Genomic DNA, 18,683 nt, shown 5'->3' on the forward strand with positions numbered 1-18,683 from the left:
GGTGTGGAGAAAAGGGAACCCTCCTACACTATTGATGGGAATGTAAGTTGGTACTATCACTAGGGAGAACAGTATGGAGGTTCCTTAAAAAAACTAAAATTAGAACTGCCATATGACCCAGTGATCTCACTACTGGGCATATTCCCAGAGAAAACCATAATTCACAAAGATACATGCACCCCACTGTTCATAGTAATGTATTTTCCAATATCCAGGGCATGGAAGCATCTTAAATATCCCTTGCCAGATAAATGAATAAAGAAGATGTAGTACATATATACAACGGAATATTACTCAGCCATAAAAAGAACAAAATAATGCCATTTGCAGCAGCGTGGATGGTCCATTACCTTTAAGCTTATCTGTATGCATAAGTTAAGCCGCAGCCTTGAGCTGGACTTTACTACTTATTAAAGCACAAAGGATGTTGCTGAAGTTGGCAAGATGGCAGAGCCCCTAATACTTCTGTCAATAGAGAAATTTAAGAAGCAGCAGCATGACTTTGGAGTTATGCCTGGGTTTGAATCCCAGCTCTTCACTTATTTAGTTTTTTTTGACACCGGGCAAATTACTTAACCTCCCAGATACTTGGTTTCCTCTGATAAAATGAAGATGATACAAGACTCTTAGGAAATTTAAATGAGATAAAGGATGTGAAGTTCTTGACACACACTAAATGCAAAATAAATATCTCTTCCCTACTTTTATTGTCTATGAAGTCAACTGTCATCATAGAGACCAAGTGCAGAGTTCCAGGTATCTCCCTCGAGACCATGAGATTAGCTCCATCCTGAGAGGAAACGGAGCCCAGGCCCCATGCTGAATGGGGAAGAAAGTTCCAAGGTGCCATCCTGGGAAATATGAAGGAGTTTTTCCTCTGTGTGGGAGGAGGGCAGCCTTCATAGGTCTTCACCAAAGCCTATGAAGTTTCTTTCAATCATCAGCTGTACAAATATCCCCCATTTGAACCCTGCCCAGTCCTCCCTACAGACTCCCGAGTCAGCCCAGCCACTGTGAATATCCTTTCAGAGGAATGGCTCTTTTCTTGTCCTGGTATCACTTTCCCTCTCCTGATACAACCTTTACATATGTAGCCTTTCAGAACTGCAGTTGAGGGTGAATTAGGCTCAGAGTAGCCTATATATTAGGGCTTCCTAGGTGGTGCAGTGCTAAAGAAATTGTCTGCCAATGCAGGAGATGCAAGAGATAGGGTTCAACCCCTGGGTTGGGAAGATCCCTTGGAGTAGGAAATGGCAACCCAATCCAGTATTCTTACCTGGGAAATTCCATGGACAGAGGAGCCTGGCAGGCTACAGTCCATGGGGTTACAAAAAGTTGACAATGACTGAGCACGCACACACATATACACACACACATACACAGTCCATATAGTACATCACTGGTTAGGGAGCAATTTCATAGAAGGAAAACACACCTCGTCTTCCCTTGTTGCAAATTTTCCACTTGAAAAATTTGAGTAAGCAGAGGAATTCACCTTCCATAAGAGATAAAATGATACAGAAAGTAAATGAATGGAATAAAATTCTTTCCTGATTACTTAGGACTTCTGACTCATCAGGACAATTTGATGAGTGGGCTCCTGTCTCCCTACTAAGATGAGCTCCAGAGTATTGGTTCATCTATCAAAACACAGCCCACTGTGACTTGGACTTTTCCAACCACAGTGCTATATGTAGAGGATTCAAGGAGTAGCTGTAGGACACCACAGTTTTGATGTATTTGGATCTTCTCTGTTTCCAAATGCCTGAGTATTTGTGTTTACGTTAGAAAACCAAACTCTGCGGTGCCTGGGGCGATGGATATGCTGAGCGTCAGTGTTTCCAGTTGTCTATATGACTCATCAGAAGAAATAAAAGCCTGCAGTAACACATCCTTAAGTTCATTTGAAAATATGTGGCGTGTGATAAAGTGGCTCTTTACTTCATCTTAAAAGTGCTAGGCTTGGAACGGCCTTTCTAAGCCCTCTGGGACCTTCCAACAGTCCTGAGCCTCTAAGTCAGGGGTTTTCTTCAGACTTACAGAGGCCACAAGGCTTCCCAGCCTGTCCCAATAGGTGGTCTCTAGGATTACTCAGAGTTCCTAATATCTGGCAAAGCAGTTAAAGCGATTTAGAAAAACTCTCCATGTCATATTTGCTTCTCCTTTCTACAGCGTCACATTCCTGTTGGTTGTGCCAAAAGCATCCAGTACATTTTAAATGTATTTGAAAGTGCCTGTTTAGAGCATGGTCTTTCAATAGAGATTTATTGATTTTTCAGTAACTCCTTTTTCAAGTCACTTTCCTGGACTCAGTCCTCAATGCTATGATTCTCTGTACTGTTGTTTTTTCCTAATATTACAAAGGACATAATATCCCAACAACATGCTAGTAAGCTTATCTCTTGTTAACCTAGTGATGAAAGTGTCTGGAGTTATACAAGCAATAGAAATAGTATTTATTGTAGGTTGCACTGTGTCAGGCTCTTCCAGTTACTCTTTATGGAACAATTCATTCAAAACTCACAGTAACCCCAGGACATTATTATTTTCATTAGATAGATGAGGAATCTGTGTCCACAAAGCTAAGTGGCTTGCCCAAGCTCACACAGTGAGTGGCAGCACCAGGACTCAAGCCCAGGGAGCCTGGTTCTAGAAACACCCTTTACTGCCACATGCAACGGCCTCTCGAGAGGTACATAGGACATAAGTCATTGTCTTGTCAAAATCATGGGAATAATAATTTGCTGTGCTTGGTCACTCAGTCTTGTCTGATTCTTTGCAACCCCATGGACTGTAACCCACCAGGCTCCACTGTCCATGAGATTATCCCAGCAAGGATACTGGAGTGAGTTGCCATTTCCTTCTCTAGGGAATAATAACCATACCTTAAAAACCTCTTGACAGCATCACTGTGAGCATTACTGTCCCCGTTTTGTGGACATAGAGAAGCTGATTTCTTAATGAAATCACAGCAGGTAAAGACTGGGTATTTGAACTCAGCCCTTTCTATGGCTCCGAGACCGCTGTCACCCCCATCCCACCCCCACGCCACCTCATTACAGGCAGTTGGAAAATCAAGCTTATTCTTTAAATGTGGATGCAGGACCCTTCAGAATCATCTGGAGTCGTGAAAACCCTCCTCAGGTAGAGATTGCTTCTTCCAGATGGGAACAGTTTTATGAAACAGAATGTACAAAAGCATTGTCATCATTTTCTAGTTTCAAATCTTTACACTACTCACGTTTTAGAGCTAAATGTACTTTATCAGATGACCTTTTACAACATGAATGTTACATGAAATGGACTCTTTTATGCAAATAGACTTCTTATTACATTGCCCTAAGCACTTGCTAAGCACGTGCTTTATATCCAATGATTAACCAGTCTCCCTTCAGTTTCTGGATAATATTGATCCCAACTCTATATTCTCTATATGTTTTAAATATAGGCTCAGACTACAATTTCAGTTTGCCTACAGATGCTCTTAACAAGTGTTCCAATGGCAACTTCTACTAGGCTCCCGGTCTCTTAAAATAAGGGAGATGAAAGACAATGTCCTTCACCACAAGGACACAGTTGCTCATCCTGCTGGTGGTTTTCAACCGACAGAGCACACTGGACAGATATTCTCCCAGCCATCCTTCCTCAGGAAGGCACCTGGTGCTGTGGGGTAAATAAAGCTTGGAAACTTGGTTTCTGATGGCATCAAAGCCCTGCTATATGAAGAACATCTACCATGAAGGCTACTCTGCCTCTTTACTGGCTGAGTCTCAGACTGGCACGGAAGCCAGGAGTAAATTCTGAGAGGGTGGGATGAGAGGGCGCCGGAGTCACAATTCAACACGGTCAGTTTTGTCCTGGTTAATGTCGATCTCAGAAAGGTGAGATCTGTTAGTATCTTTGTTTTTTCTACTGAGTCAGGTCTTAGCTGCGACGCATGGGATCTTTTCATGGCAGCACACGGACTCTCTCTAGTGTGGCATGTGGGCTTAGTTGATCCTCAGCAACTGGGATCTTAGTTTGTTGACCAAGGATTGAACCCACATCCCTGCACTGAAAGGCAGATTCTTAACCCTTGGGCCACCAGGGAAATCCCTTCATTTGTATCTTTATCCAGTAAGGATATGGATACTTTTGAAGTTAGTTGTCTAACTCAGCACTTCGATTAACTCCTGGTTTTCACAAATTCATAGAAATCTCTTGGGATTTGTTCAAATGACTGCAGTGATATTTTCCAGAAGTTAAACTAATTAAAAAAGAAACAGTCGAAGCAGGAAAGATTGGTTTTTAATGGAAAAACAAGAGCTCTTAAGAATGAGACAATTATGGCAAGGTTTGCTGAGTTTTAATACCATAGGTTCCTTTCATAACAGAGTTAATATAATAAGGAAGTAAAGATTCTGGGACCCTGGGGTATCTACACTCCATAAAAGGAGTTGAGAGGTCTCAGTCTTGTCAAATGGAGACAGGAAAAGTATCAAACCTACATACTCATCAAGTTTGCTAAGATTTTGTTTTAAATAGTGTTGATTGTAGGTCCTACAGGCTTCCCAGGTGGCCTGGGAGTGGTTAAAAAAAAAAAAAAAAAACCGCCTGCCAATGCAGGAGACATAAGAGACGCGAGTTTGATCCCTGGGTCAGGAAGATCCCTTGAAGGAGGGCACAGATCCCACCCCAGTATTCTTGCCCAGAGAATCCCATGGACAGAGGAGACCTGGTGGGCTACAGTCCATAGGGTCACAAAGGGTCAGACACAACTCAAGTAACCTAGCATATACCTAAGTCCTACAGTGGGAGAAGGCAATGGTGACCCACTCCAGTACTCTTGCCTGGAAAATCCCATGGACAGAGGAGCCTGGTAGGCTGCAGTTCATGGGGTCCCTAAGAGTCAGACACAACTGAGAGACTTCACTTTCACTTTTCACTTTCATGCATTGGAGAAGGAAATGGCAACCCACTCCATTGTTCTTGCCTGGAGAATCCCAGGGATGGAGGAGCCTGGTGGGCTGCCGTCTACGGGGTCGCACAGAGTTGGACACGACTGAAGCAACTTAGCAGCAGCAGCAGGTCCTACAGTGAGGAAATTATTCTTCATTCTCAGTGATGCAACAAGGTGTAAAGTTACAAAAACAGAGTCTGAGGCCATCCCAGGCTCATTTGCCAGTGTGCATTGAATGTTTCAGATGCTGTTGTGCTGTTACTGTGCTGGTGGTCCAGGTTCTTTTTTTTTTTTTTTTGTCATACGTTGATATGAATCAGCCATAGAGTTACACGTATTCCCCATCCCGATCCCCCCTCCCACCTCCCTCTCCACCCGATTCCTCTGGGTCTTCCCAGTGCACCAGGCCCGAGCACTTGTCTCATGCATCCAACCTGGGCTGGTGATCTGTTTCACCATAGATAATATACACGCTGTTCTTTCGAAACATCCCACCCTCACCTTCTCCCACAGAGTTCAAAAGTCTGTTCTGTACTTCTGTGTCTCTTTCTGTTTTGCATATAGGGTTATCGTTACCATCTTTCTAAATTCCATATATATGTGTTAGTATGCTGTAATGTTCTTTATCTTTCTGGCTTACTTCACTCTGTATAATGGGCTCCAGTTTCATCCATCTCATTAGGACTGATTCAAATGAATTCTTTTTAATGGCTGAGTAATATTCCATGGTGTATATGTACCACAGCTTCCTTATCCATTCATCTGCTGATGGGCATCTAGGTTGCTTCCATGTCCTGGCTATTATAAACAGTGCTGCGATGAACATTGGGGTGCACGTGTCTCTTTCAGATCTGGTTTCCTCAGTGTGTATGCCCAGAAGTGGGATTGCTGGGTCATATGGCAGTTCTATTTCCAGTTTTTTAAGGAATCTCCACACTGTTCTCCATAGCGGCTGTACTAGTTTGCATTCCCACCAACAGTGTAAGAGGGTTCCCTTTTCTCCACACCCTCTCCAGCATTTATTGCTTGTAGACTTTTGGATAGCAGCCATCCTGACTGGCGTGTAATGGTACCTCATTGTGGTTTTGATTTGCATTTCTTTGATAATGAGTGATGTGGAGCATCTTTTCATGTGTTTGTTAGCCATCTGTATGTCTTCTTTGGAGAAATGTCTGTTTAGTTCTTTGGCCCATTTTTTGACTGGGTCATGTAGTTTTCTGGAATTGAGCTGCAGGAGTTGCTTGTATATTTTTGAGATTAATCCTTTGTCTGTTTCTTCATTTGCTATTATTTTCTCCCAATCTGACGGCTGTCTTTTCACCTTACTTATAGTTTCCTTTGTAGTGCAAAAGCTTTTAAGTTTCTTTAGGTCCCATTTGTTTAGTTTTGCTTTTATTTCCAATATTCTGGGAGGTGGGTCATAGAGGATCTTGCTGTGATTTATGTCGGAGAGTGTTTTGCCTATGTTCTCCTCTAGGAGTTTTATAGTTTCTGGTCTTACATTTAGATCTTTAATCCATTTTGAGTTTATTTTTGTGTATGGTGTTAGAAAGTGTTCTAGTTTCATTCTTTTACAAGTGGTTGACCAGTTTTCCCAGCACCACTTGTTAAAGAGGTTGTCTTTTTTCCATTGTATATCCTTGCCTCCTTTGTCAAAGATAAGGTGTCCATAGGTTCGTGGATTTATCTCTGGGCTTTCTATTCTGTTCCGTTGATCTATATTTCTGTCTTTGTGCCAGTACCATACTGTCTTGATGACTGTGGTTTTGTAGTAGAGTCTGAAGTCAGGCAGGTTGATTCCTCCAGTTCCATTCTTCTTTCTCAAGATTACTTTGGCTATTCGAGGTTTTTTGTATTTCCATACAAATTGTGAAATTCTTTGGTCTAGTTCTGTGAAAAATACCGTTGGTAGCTTGATAGGGATTGCATTGAATCTATAGATTGCTTTGGGTAGAATAGCCATTTTGACAATATTGATTCTTCCAATCCATGAACACGGTATGTTTCTCCATCTGTTTGTGTCCTCTTTGATTTCTTTCATCAGTGTTTTATAGTTTTCTATGTATAGGTCTTTTGTTTCTTTAGGTAGATATACTCCTAAGTATTTTATTCTTTTTGTTGCAATGGTGAATGGTATTGTTTCCTTAATTTCTCTTTCTGTTTTTTCATTGTTAGTATATAGGAATGCAAGGGATTTCTGTGTGTTAATTTTATATCCTGCAACTTCACTATATTCATTGATTAGCTCTAGTAATTTTCTGGTAGAGTCTTTAGGGTTTTCTATGTAGAGGATCATGTCATCTGCAAACAGCAAGAGTTTCACTTCTTCTTTTCCTATCTGGATTCCTTTTACTTCTTTTTCTGCTCTGATTGCTATGGCCAAAACTTCCAACACTATGGTCCAGGTTCTTTATTCCCCGACCGCCCCTCATCAAGCTCAGCCTCTGCAAACTCTAGCCATTCTGCAAATATGTCATACACTCATATACTCCTTTTGCACAAGCTGCTCCTTCTGTCTGGAATGCTCATTTCTTTCTCATTTATCTAGTGAACCTTTCATTCTTCATTTTTAACTTGTTCCACACTCCCAGGCTGACTTAGCATCTTCTGCCTCTAAAGACATCTCATCATGTACACCTTCACTCAAACAGTTACACTGAACTGTAGTTCTTTATCTGAACCATGAATTTCTTCAGGACTGGAACTGAGTCCTCTGTCTTTGATCCCCAGCCCTATGTACAATATCTGCCTCATTACTGTTTGTGGAAGGGTGGGAGGGAATATAGTATGGTTTTGTCAATTACCCAAAATAACCAGAAGTGGGTACCTAATTTTTCATTAAGGAGAATGTAGTAGTTTCACTATTTTAAAATCCACCACTTAGTTTGGAATCTATTACTAGAATAGCAATAACCACTGAAAACGTAAAAGAGTTCTAAACAGAGATTAGAAATATCACATAGCATAGATGTATGTACAAGATTTATGAACAAGTCATACTCATAAGGGGATTTTTAAATTACCTTTTCATGGTGTGTTATTGTCATTAAAATATATTTTCTGATGATATTCCATTATAAAATCAAATATTTGCAATGTGATAAGTGGAAAAAACAAGTTACAAAACCTATAATATTCCAGTTTGAATATTTATATATGAAAAAATTAAAAATTTTTATTTTACATTTTTCCCTCATTTATAATTTTCTATATACACAATTAGCATTTATAATGAATGTGTACTGCTTCCATGATCAAGAAACAAGATATACATTTCTTAGAGTTTTGCTTAAAACCCTGTTCAAGGGTTTTTGACGAAACCTTCTGCCCCTTCATTACCCCCAACTGAACTGAAAACTTGGTAGGGGGATGGGCAGAGTAGTTCTGATAATTTACTTCTGAACCTTCCAGAATTAGGTGGTATAACATAGAAAACTTAAGAGGTGATTTTCTTACTACTTCAAGTTAGGTCAGAAAATGATAAATCATCTTACAAAAGATAAGCAACAATAGAAGAAATCAGCAATACAGCAAATAACTGACAATGGGTTTCCCTGCCTCAGTAAAGTAATAAAATTCTTTAGAACTAGGAAGTAAACTGTTCGTGACTAGACAGTCTTGCTCTTACTTACTTGAACAGCGCCTTCATCCAGTGCTGAAGCAGTGGGACTCATCTTATCGTGGCTGTCCATTCGCAGAGCTTAGGAAACCATTTCTCATTGCTCACCTCACACAGGAAAGGCAAAGTCGCATTTAAAATGCAGTCTATCCAGACCTCTGTCCCTCCCACCTGCCATGGGTGGCCTGTGAATGTTTCCCCAGAGTCCCACATGCGTTCCTCCTGTTCTTTGCTCACCAGGTCGCATACCCAGAGCCGTGGCCTCCATCAACCAGCACCTCCTGAAATCAGACGACGTGGTAAGCTGTTGCCTGGACCTGGGGGCACCCAGCATCTCTTTCCGCATCAACGGGCAGCCTGTGCAGGGGATGTTTGAGAACTTCAACACGGATGGGCTCTTCTTCCCTGTGGTGAGCTTTTCAGCAGGTGTCAAGTAAGTTTTGGCTGTGATTTCATGGAGAGTAGTTGTTCCCCCACCTCCCCATCATTTCTATGAGCTGGCAAACATGGTAATCTCCTTCAGGGTTTCAGCACCATGAGCCAAACTCCCCCAAGAAAGCAATGGTGAAAGGGGAGGAGCAATTTAGAGTCACATGTATATACTCTTTGAACACATACCTCCTGCCAGAGTTTGTATATAATGTCCTCTGATAAATAGTAAGATGAATGAGGTAAATCTTACATAGAAAATGACCTTCATAATTATAACAAGTATTTTATGCTCTTTTATAAAGATAAAACTTTAAAAAATTTTACAAAAATTTATATCTTATAAAAATTTAAAAGATACCATTATAAATAAGACAATAAACACCACCCATAATCCCAGTGTTAACTTATAATCTCTAGTACTATTTTGGTTTATTTTCATCAAGATTTTTATATTATAGATACATGTATTTTTTAATTAACATCACACTAAGTAGGAAGTTTTATGTCTTGATTATTTTTCATTCAACAATAAGTAGTGAGTATTTTCCTGAGTTATTAAGTATCTTCCTCAAAATGATTTTTATGGCCAATAATATCCTTTTATTTGGCCATCCCATAATATAACCATTACTTTGTGTTAGACTTGCATGCTGATTTCATTTTTATTGTCACAAATGAAATTATCATCAACATCCTTGAGGACAGCTCATTGTCTGCATTTCTGTTTAGTTCCTCCCAGAAGCAGATTAAAAAGTATAATCTTTTTAAAGTCTAAACTTATGGTTGCTTGGCTAAAGAGACTTTCAGAAAGATTGTATGAACATTCAGAATTCATGATCAACAAGCCTAAAGTCTAAAAAGCTCTGAAAAGCATATATTTCTTCTTTAACTGATTTCACTGCAAAATCTGACCTGAACTCATTTTATGGCAAAAACCGTCATCAACAGAAATCAGACTGTTTTCAATTTTTCGTGTATTCTATTTCTTGTGAATATTTACGTTTAACTGCAAAAATATCAGTGTGTTTAATTATGGAGTACAGCCTCTCACCTAGCTGGAGATTCTGTTTAATATATACTACATCTTGTCTTTGGTCTTTTTTGTTTATTTGTTATTATTATTTGAATTGGCTGCTCCAGGTCTTATTTGTGGTACATGGGATCTTCGATCTTCGCTGCAGTATGCAGAATCTTCTTAGCTGCAGCATGTGGGATCTTTAGCTTCGGCAGGAGCACTTTTAGCTGTGGCATGTGAGATCTAGTTCCCTGATCAAGGGTGTAACCTGGCCCCCTGCACTGGGATCATAGAGTATTGGCCACTGGACTGCCAGGGAAGTCCCTGTCTTTTTTAAAATCTAAAGTCCCAAGTCTGAAGAACAGCTGCAAATATTTCAGAAAAAGGATTTGTGCCTGTGGTATCATTTAAAGTAACCCAACTGATTGGCTTCTCATTAACTTTTACTGTTATTGGTTATTTTTAATCTTTGCCAATTTGAAGAAATTGTATCTTAAAGTTTTAGCTTCCTATTTCTTTGATTACCAATGTGGTTAAACATCTTTTATGCTTACTATTTCAGCCCAGTATTTTTTAAAATTTTGTCTTCCCTGCCTTTCTGGTATTAATTTTATGAGCAATTTTTATATATTAAGGTTATTAAACTATTATTGCTTTCATATATTTTCCCAGTTTATGATTTACCTTTTTATCACTGAGGGTTTTTTTTTCCTATTTTTTCCCTTTTACAAAAGTAATGCAAGTCCAAAAAATAGGAATACCAAGAACCCATAATTGTACCACCCAGAGATAATAATATTACTTTTTATTTATACATCTCAATAATTTTACATTACACTGGGCTTGTACTATGCCTACTGTTGTTCTTCATACTTTAACAATGCCAACTATCATTTTCATTGTTCTATCCCTTTCCTTGTGCCAGTTGGATGCTGTATTATTTTAGTCTGAGAATACATTTTGACATTTTTAAGGCAGGACCTCATTATAATGCTCTTGTTGCAAAATTTTCTTATCCATTCTTGATCCCTACTTTCTAAAGAGCTCATAATTGAGTGGGAAACTAGAGTAAATACAGTTAAAATCATGTTGGTTTCCATTAAAAAGGGTCATGAAAAGAGAGTTATGGAGAGCATACACTTAGAGCTGGCATCACAAAAAAATCCATATGAGAACATCTAGTATCCTAGTGATGAGACTTCCAGAGTGATACCACTGTGACAGGTCTCAGAACCTCCCGAAGATTGATAAACCAAGGCATATACAAGTATTCTCCCCCCAAAAAATGGATATAACTTTCTCTTTCAGTTAAATAAACTGTTTTTGAGTAAAGAGTTATCCTTTGGACATAATATTTAACCTTTGGAATTTGTCACAGATATGCAGACGTATATCATATATAGGGCTTCCCAGGTGGCACTACTGGTAAAGAACCTGCCTGCCAACGCAGGAGATTTAAGAGACGCAAGTTCAATCCTTGGGTCAGGAAGATTCCCTGAAAGAGGGCGTGGCAGCCCACTGCAATATTCTTGCCTGGGGAATCCCATGGACAGAGGATCCTGGCGGGCTGCAGTCCATAGGGTTGCAAAAAGTTGGAAATAGTCCAGGTAACTTAGCACACATGCACGCCTGCATAGTATACAGTACAGTTTTACCTTGTTTTATTGTACTTCACATTATTGCAGTTTTTACAAATTGTAGGTTTGTGGCAACCCTGCATCAAGCAAGTCTATTTTTCCAACAGCATTATTTTTTAATTAATGTATGCACATTGTTTTTCAAGATAGAATGCTATTGTGCATAACAGACTGTAGTATAGTGTAAATGTAACTTTTATGTGTACTTGGAAGCCAAAGTATTTGTGTGACTCACTTTATTGTGATACTTGCTTTTGTGATGTCTAGAACCAAACTCATAATATCTCCAAGGTATGCCTGTAATGTATGTGTGCAAACACACATGGTAACACAGAATACACATACCAGCACATGTACACATACACATGTACAGGCATGTTTATAAACATATCCATGTAGATGTATATAATATATTGAAATTAAACATTTTCATTGTTTGAGGTTCTTGTAACAAAAGGAGAACAAGTGCAGTAAAACTTTGCTTTAGTTGCTAAATCGTGTCCTACTCTTTTGCTACCCCACGGACTGTAGCCCATCAGACTACTCTGTCCATGGGATTTCCCAAGCAAGAATACTGGAGTGGGTAGTCATTTCATTCTCCAGGGGATCTTCCTGTTCCAGGGTTCAAACCCACATCTCCTGCTTGACAGGCGGATTCTTTACCCCCCAGCCACATGGTCGGCGACTAGGGTTGTAAGTCTGCCCATCACAGGCTCAAGCCAGAGACACTAACATCCGCATTAAAAACTGTGTCCTAAAGAGTTAAGAGTTCTTTACCTGTGTTTCTCTGTGCTGAGAATATTTCCATGAGAACGTCACCCCAGTTCTTCCTTTTGAAGTGTGACAGAGTGGATCATTTCTATTGCAATCCATAAGGAGCATGTAGAAAACATTATTGAAAGACAGGCCCTATAAACACAAAAAAGATTGCTGGGGCAAGATTCTCTGGCAGTTGGGGAAAAGCAGTACAAGCCCCACTGTACATCTTTCCCACTGCATTCCCCGGGAATAAAGAGAATGAGCAGAAATCTACGTCCAGCGTAGCAGCATTTGGATCATCCGCCTGTTGGTTCACTGTTGTCTCTGGAGAAGCAAGGTCACTGATCAGTTAGTTCTCAGGACCACGTTTGCCTGAGTACTTAATGGCCTTGGTCACCCGCATCAGTGCCATCCCTGTTTTCTTTGACTGCGTCCAACTCACTGGGTTTTGCTAATTTTCAAAGAAAGCCCACCTGCTTTGCAAGAATCTCATCTGAGAAAAGTGCTTAGCTTGTAGTCAGATCTCTGGAGAAGAGGTCTTTTCCAACCTGCTGGCTGATGGATTTTTCTGTATGTTCTGTGTTTAGCCAACAGTACATCTGATCCCACATGTTGCATGATTTTTAGTTGTTCATCCATCCATCCAGTCCCCTTCCGAGCAATGAGACAGAATTTTTGAGTATGTACATTTTTGTTGCTTGGAATTTTTTTTTTTTAATCTTTTCTTGGTAAGGTTCCTGGTGGTTCAGACGGTAAAGCGTCTGCCTACAATGCAGGAGACCTGGGTTCTATCCCTGGGTTGGGAAGATCTCCTGGAGAATGAAATGGCAACCCACTCCAGTATTCTTGCCTGGAAAATCCCATGGATGGAGGAGCCTGGTAGGCTACAGTCCATGGGGTCACAAAGAGTCAGACAAGATTGAACGACTTCACTTTCACTTTGTCTTGGTAAAGATGGTGGCTGGCAGGGAAAGAGATAGGGCGTTGAAAGGTATACATATGGAGCAGATGTTGTGACTAGGTCAGTGGGTCATGCGTCCTTCTCAGTGCACAGGAGAAAGAGGAGCAAAGTTCCAAGAAAGAATGATGAGACATCTAACCCATTTAGAAGGCATAACTGCTGAGAGAATTTGAGAGTGGGGAGTCCAGATACATTGACTTAAAAAGTTAACACCTTCAACATAAGAACTTCTTGGTTATAGAAATTGAAGGAGCATCAACTGAAGAGTGGTACTCAGGAACTTGATGTCTCTTAAGTCTCCTTTCTATCAGGAAAAATATTGCCTGTGACATATTCCTATCCTTGGTTCTCAAAACATGATATGGTCTGAGCAGAGGTGAAATCAAAGTTGGTTGCATATGTGGGAAATACATTTTACTGAAATACATCCAGTCCGTCATACGATGTCTTTATTCATGGTCAATGCTAGTCCTCTGTTGAAGTAACCAATTTGTTTATTTTCACTTTTGAGCAAGTGGGATCACAGTACCAGTACTTACTCTTTCACATCAACTGGCAAAATATCATTTGGTACTTAAACCCAGCACTTCCCCTCTATATTACTTTGGTTCAGTTGTGCAAAAAGCTAGAAAAAGAAAGCAAGATATTAATTCCAAGTTAAAGTATCTTATTGAAAATAAATGTGTTTAATAACAAAATTGAAAAGAAATTAGTGTTTTCACCCAATATAGTAGAATACTTGCATAGTTTTATAATGTCATTCTCAGAAAGATGCAAGATTATTCCTATCTAGACCGAGATTTTTCTTCCATCATACAAGAACTCAGAATTGTAACTCATATTTAACTTCTCTTACAGCCCCATTTCCTCCTCTTTATTGGTCTTTACTGAGGTCGTAGTCTTGAATTCGTGATCCCACAATTATTTTTATAATTACAAACTATGTTGTTAACAGTACCTGATCAGGATGTCCCTGCCAGAGGCATCAGAGAGCAAAAATCTTTTTCAATTAGATTTACCCACAGTGAAGTCAAAAGCAGTGTGAGTAATTACTAACAAAATCCACAAATCAATATGTGCTCTTTTCTAACCATTATAAATGTGCCTCCTTAGTTTCCTTCTCACACTAGTTTGTTTGTGGAGGGTATTATGAGTGTAATAGACCCTCAATGTAACAACCCTATTTGTTCTAGGACAGAATTTGGCTTGAAGCATGTGTACCTTGGAGCCCACCCAAAAGGTTGAATTACTTAGATATCAGAAAGCTCTTATTAAAAGGCAATCTCACCCTGCCAAATGGCATGATGGTATGTGCCACACAGAGAACATTGCACTAAAGCCACAGTATATAGTGAAATTTGGGTGCTTAGTTTTGCAGAAAATTGATGAGTTAAGTTGCTATAGTAGAGTGTATTTTATAGCTATGGTTAAATTCCGCTTGTGTGTGTGCTGAGTCACTTCAGTCATGTCCAACACTTCGTGACCCTATGGACCATAGCCCACCAGGCTCCTCTGTCCATGGGATTCTCCAGGCAAGAATACTGGAGTGGGTTGTCATGCCCTTCTCCAGGGGATCTTCCTGATCCAGGGATCGAACCTGAGTCTCTTAGTCTCTTGCATTGGCAGGTGAGTTCTTTACCACTGGCGCCACCTGGGAAACCCAAATTCCCCATCCATCTACTTAATCTTCATATGTAAGTCTTTTACCAGCCTTTCTAATATATAAAAACAACACTCTCCAAAGATGGTTGGTATTTGCGGTTGCTGTTTGTTTTCTGCACCAGGCTTGGCTAAAATTCAGGTAACCAATAGCTTAGCTATTTCCAGCTTGCTGTGGTCAATGCTGTGGAAATTATTGCTGAGATAAATATACTTCTGCGGAGAACATGATGAGCACTGGCTGAATTGCCCTGGGCTTTCATCAAACACTGGCCAGAAAGAAATATGAATGTGGGAATGTACATAACTCAAATTGTTCTCCTGTCTTAGCAATGTGGACTAAAGATGCAATTATGAATCATGACTTATGAGCTGAATTCAGGTCAGCAAAAGCTTGCCATTTCTTTCTGCTGCTAACCACAGCCTGTATCCTTTTCTTCTTTGGAACACTGTCCCAACTCCTGGGAGGGATTCAATAAGAATAATGAGACATCTAGTAAGACTAAAATGATTTCACAGTTTGCTAGTACAGTATGAATAAGGAAACTTAGTCATCTTTTTTGAGTATGGCAAAGGTTTGTCTTGATTTTTACTCTATTTTTTATTCATGGGTCAGTCTTTCAAACTTGAGGATTTATGATAGGTTTTCTCATATCTTCTGCAAATTGGTAAGTAAAAATGTACAAATCTTAAAAGATGAAATTGCAAATGCTAGTGGGGAGTTTTTCAATGCAGTTTTCTCTGTTTATAAAATTAGCCTAGTAAATAAAAAATTACTCTATGCATCCTCAAACTTCACTACTCCCAGGTGACTATTACTGAATCTATTGCTCATCTTTAAAGTAGAGAAATCTAAGGAAACAGTCCCTTATTGTAATCACTTTAGGAAGACAAAAAACCTTGGAGAGCTGATGGTGAGTCTGAGTTATAGGAAGAACCCTAGAAGATGATACAAGTGCTTTAGTGGAAGAGATTAAATTGATTAATGAAATTGATTTTTAAAATCTATTAATGTAGAGAAAAATCAGAGGATGAAGAACTAACTTTAATGAGCTCTTAAATTATCTTTTTATTTTCAATTTAATATTTTCTGTGATACTGAGAGGTTCAGTGGAACCCAAGGAACAGGGAAGTATACCCCAAGAGAAGAGAGGTTTATATTTTAATTGAAAATTTCTCATTGATGAATGAGACCAAAGGATTTAAAAGATTAACAGTAAGTGCCAGATAACAGATTTATTGGAAAAAGTAGGCTAGATAGGTGTAACTGTTGTCTCTCTCTCCACACCTTTAAATCCTCTCTCTGGACTCCTGGATAAGTTCTTGGGCAGGTTCTGTGGCCCTTATTACTCCTTTTAAGACCAGGAACCATCTTGCCAATACTTAAAAATTCCATCTTTTGAAAATATAAAAACTCCAGATTTGCATCCAGTTATCGTTTGAGCCCTTCCCTGCTCCCCCTGCAGTTTGAAGTCAGGCTCCTCCTCAGCCACAGGCTCCTGTCTCAGGCCCCTCCAGGGCCTAGGGTCCAGCCCAGACCCAAGATGATTAAAGGGTGAGCACGTTCCATGGAGCTGGTGCAACTGCCTTGTGACATCAAGCCTTCTGTAGCTGCTACATAATTGCTGCATCTTTCTCTTCTGAGGCTCTTGGGTAGGTTTCTCGGAGAGCCCCAGGCTGGGAGCATCCAACTGCAAATCTCTTGACTTGGCTTCCCCACCTGTGCTGGCCGCTCCCTTCTGGCTGACCCCAAGCCTCCTCCGTTTCCCCGCCCCCTCCAGCTATGTGGGCCTCCTGCCTCCCCCAAGCCCTGGGTTTCTGATCTCTGCTTAGTCATTTGCCTTTCCATGCAGGATTCCTTTCTAATGGCTAGCAGCTGGCTCATCTGTCCCTCTGCTCTGCGCCATCACTAGGCAAACATGTCCCTTGCTACATTCCAGGGACACTCAGAAGCTTCTGAGTAGTTCCTTAAAGCCCTCATTTGACTTCCAATGGGAAAGGACTCCCATCCCCTTCCCCCTGACAACTTTGTCCAAACGAATTCTTTACCTTTCTTATCAATGTGGAGGTAGTGGGTGGGCTAAAGCTGCACTGATTTCACAGTTTTTTCATGGATCCTCATAGTTGTCCAGCACCTCATTTCAGGATGAGAAAACATTGGCATCCTCTGAATTATTTGCATCTGGGACCTCTGCTAAACCAGAGGCAAAGGGGGATGCCATTTTAATATCCTCACATCATTAAAGTGGGCTTCAGGTATTTTCTTTCTTGCTTTTGGTGGTTCCCTTTACACCTGTATTTTATCCCTAATTATTCCTTTTGACCTGGTTGCTGTGGGTCTCCGGGAGAGGGTTTATGAGCACCCCCGGCCTTCATGGTGGTTGTTGGAGCCCTTCCCGCAAACTCTGGGCAGCAAGCGGAGGAGCCACAGATGGTGGTGTGCCCACACCAGCTCCTGTCCAGCCCCGCCTGCTGGGGAGCAGGGCTCCCGTCTGGCTGGGCTTGGGAAGCCACCCAGAACCTTTCTTTTTACCCCTGAAGCACAGCATAATGGCACTGTAAGATGAATGCTTCAGTAAGCAGTAAACATGTTAATTTTTTATTTTACTGTCTTTGTGGCCATTCGAGGTGATAAGATTAAAATTTATAACCAAATTATCATTCTCCTTTTAATAACTGAATATAAAAGCAGCATTGTTCTCCCTAAGTGCTGCCTAGATTTCTACCTTTCTTGATTTGTTCTCTATTCAGAGGACAATAGCAGATTTTAAAGCATAAGAGAAATGTTAAAACTATACGTAACTGGCAGTAGGGTTTATGAATAATTAAGTCCATCTAGATGTCCTGGTAAGAGATCATTATTTGGTCTTAGAATCCATACACTAGTGAGTAACAAGAAATACACCAGTTGTACAAGCTCCTCTTGGGCATTCAGCTATTCACTGAAAGAATGCTCAGTGAGAAGGGGAAAGCAGAAAACTTCCCACACTTATTCTTTTCTCAAAACGATTTATTTTTGTCCCAGAATGATATAGTTTTATCCCAAAATGATTTAGTTTAGTCCCATAGTTCCAGCATGTTCCAACATGTCAGTAACCCAGTCTGTTCTGTTGCAACTGAATTTTGGAAAGTTCATAGCAAATATTAAGGCCTAATTATTATTTCCTGAAGGTTTACTAAATTAGTAACATTGCAGGCTAATGATTCAATTTTGTTCTAAGATCTTTGTTCATATTCTTAATACACATAGATCATGTCCTGTTATATAATGTTTAATGCAGGAACACTCACAGGGAATAATTGTGGTTCTAATTCTATATTATTGTTGTTTAGTACTTTAAAATGGGAAAGTGGGAGGCTTCATATGATTTCTGTAATTAATTTTAAAACAGCATAAAATGCTGTTTGGATAAAGAATTCGTTTATGTTGGGAAGGGGAAAAAAACTTAATGCCTTTTACTTGGAGCGACTTTTATTTTCCAATTTTATCATTAGCTGTGCCTGATCACAGTTACTCAGCCAACACTGAGACTCTGCTGCAAGGCTTCCCCCACCAGAATATTCCAGTTAAAGGAAGTGAGACCTAGTGGAGAGTATTGCTGTGAGAATCTTTGCTAGGTCATAACCTCCCCACATGTACCTCCACACACACGGGCCCACTT

General features: G+C 40.1%; 1 protein-coding gene across 13 annotated transcripts in view; it reads left to right on the plus strand.

Moving 5' to 3' along the window:
• RYR3 (ryanodine receptor 3) overlaps positions 1–18,683 on the plus strand; it is a 548,224-nt gene that overhangs the window by 306,286 nt on the left and 223,255 nt on the right. For all 13 annotated transcript variants that reach the window (XM_043919301.1, XM_043919310.1, XM_043919307.1 and 10 more), the window contains exon 19: positions 8,799–8,991. In XM_043919301.1, coding sequence (XP_043775236.1) covers positions 8,799–8,991 — 193 coding nt within the window. The remainder of the gene's footprint in view (positions 1–8,798; positions 8,992–18,683) is intronic.

Source organism: Cervus elaphus, chromosome 12 (assembly GCF_910594005.1).
Source record: "Cervus elaphus chromosome 12, mCerEla1.1, whole genome shotgun sequence".
NCBI lineage: Eukaryota > Metazoa > Chordata > Mammalia > Artiodactyla > Cervidae > Cervus > Cervus elaphus.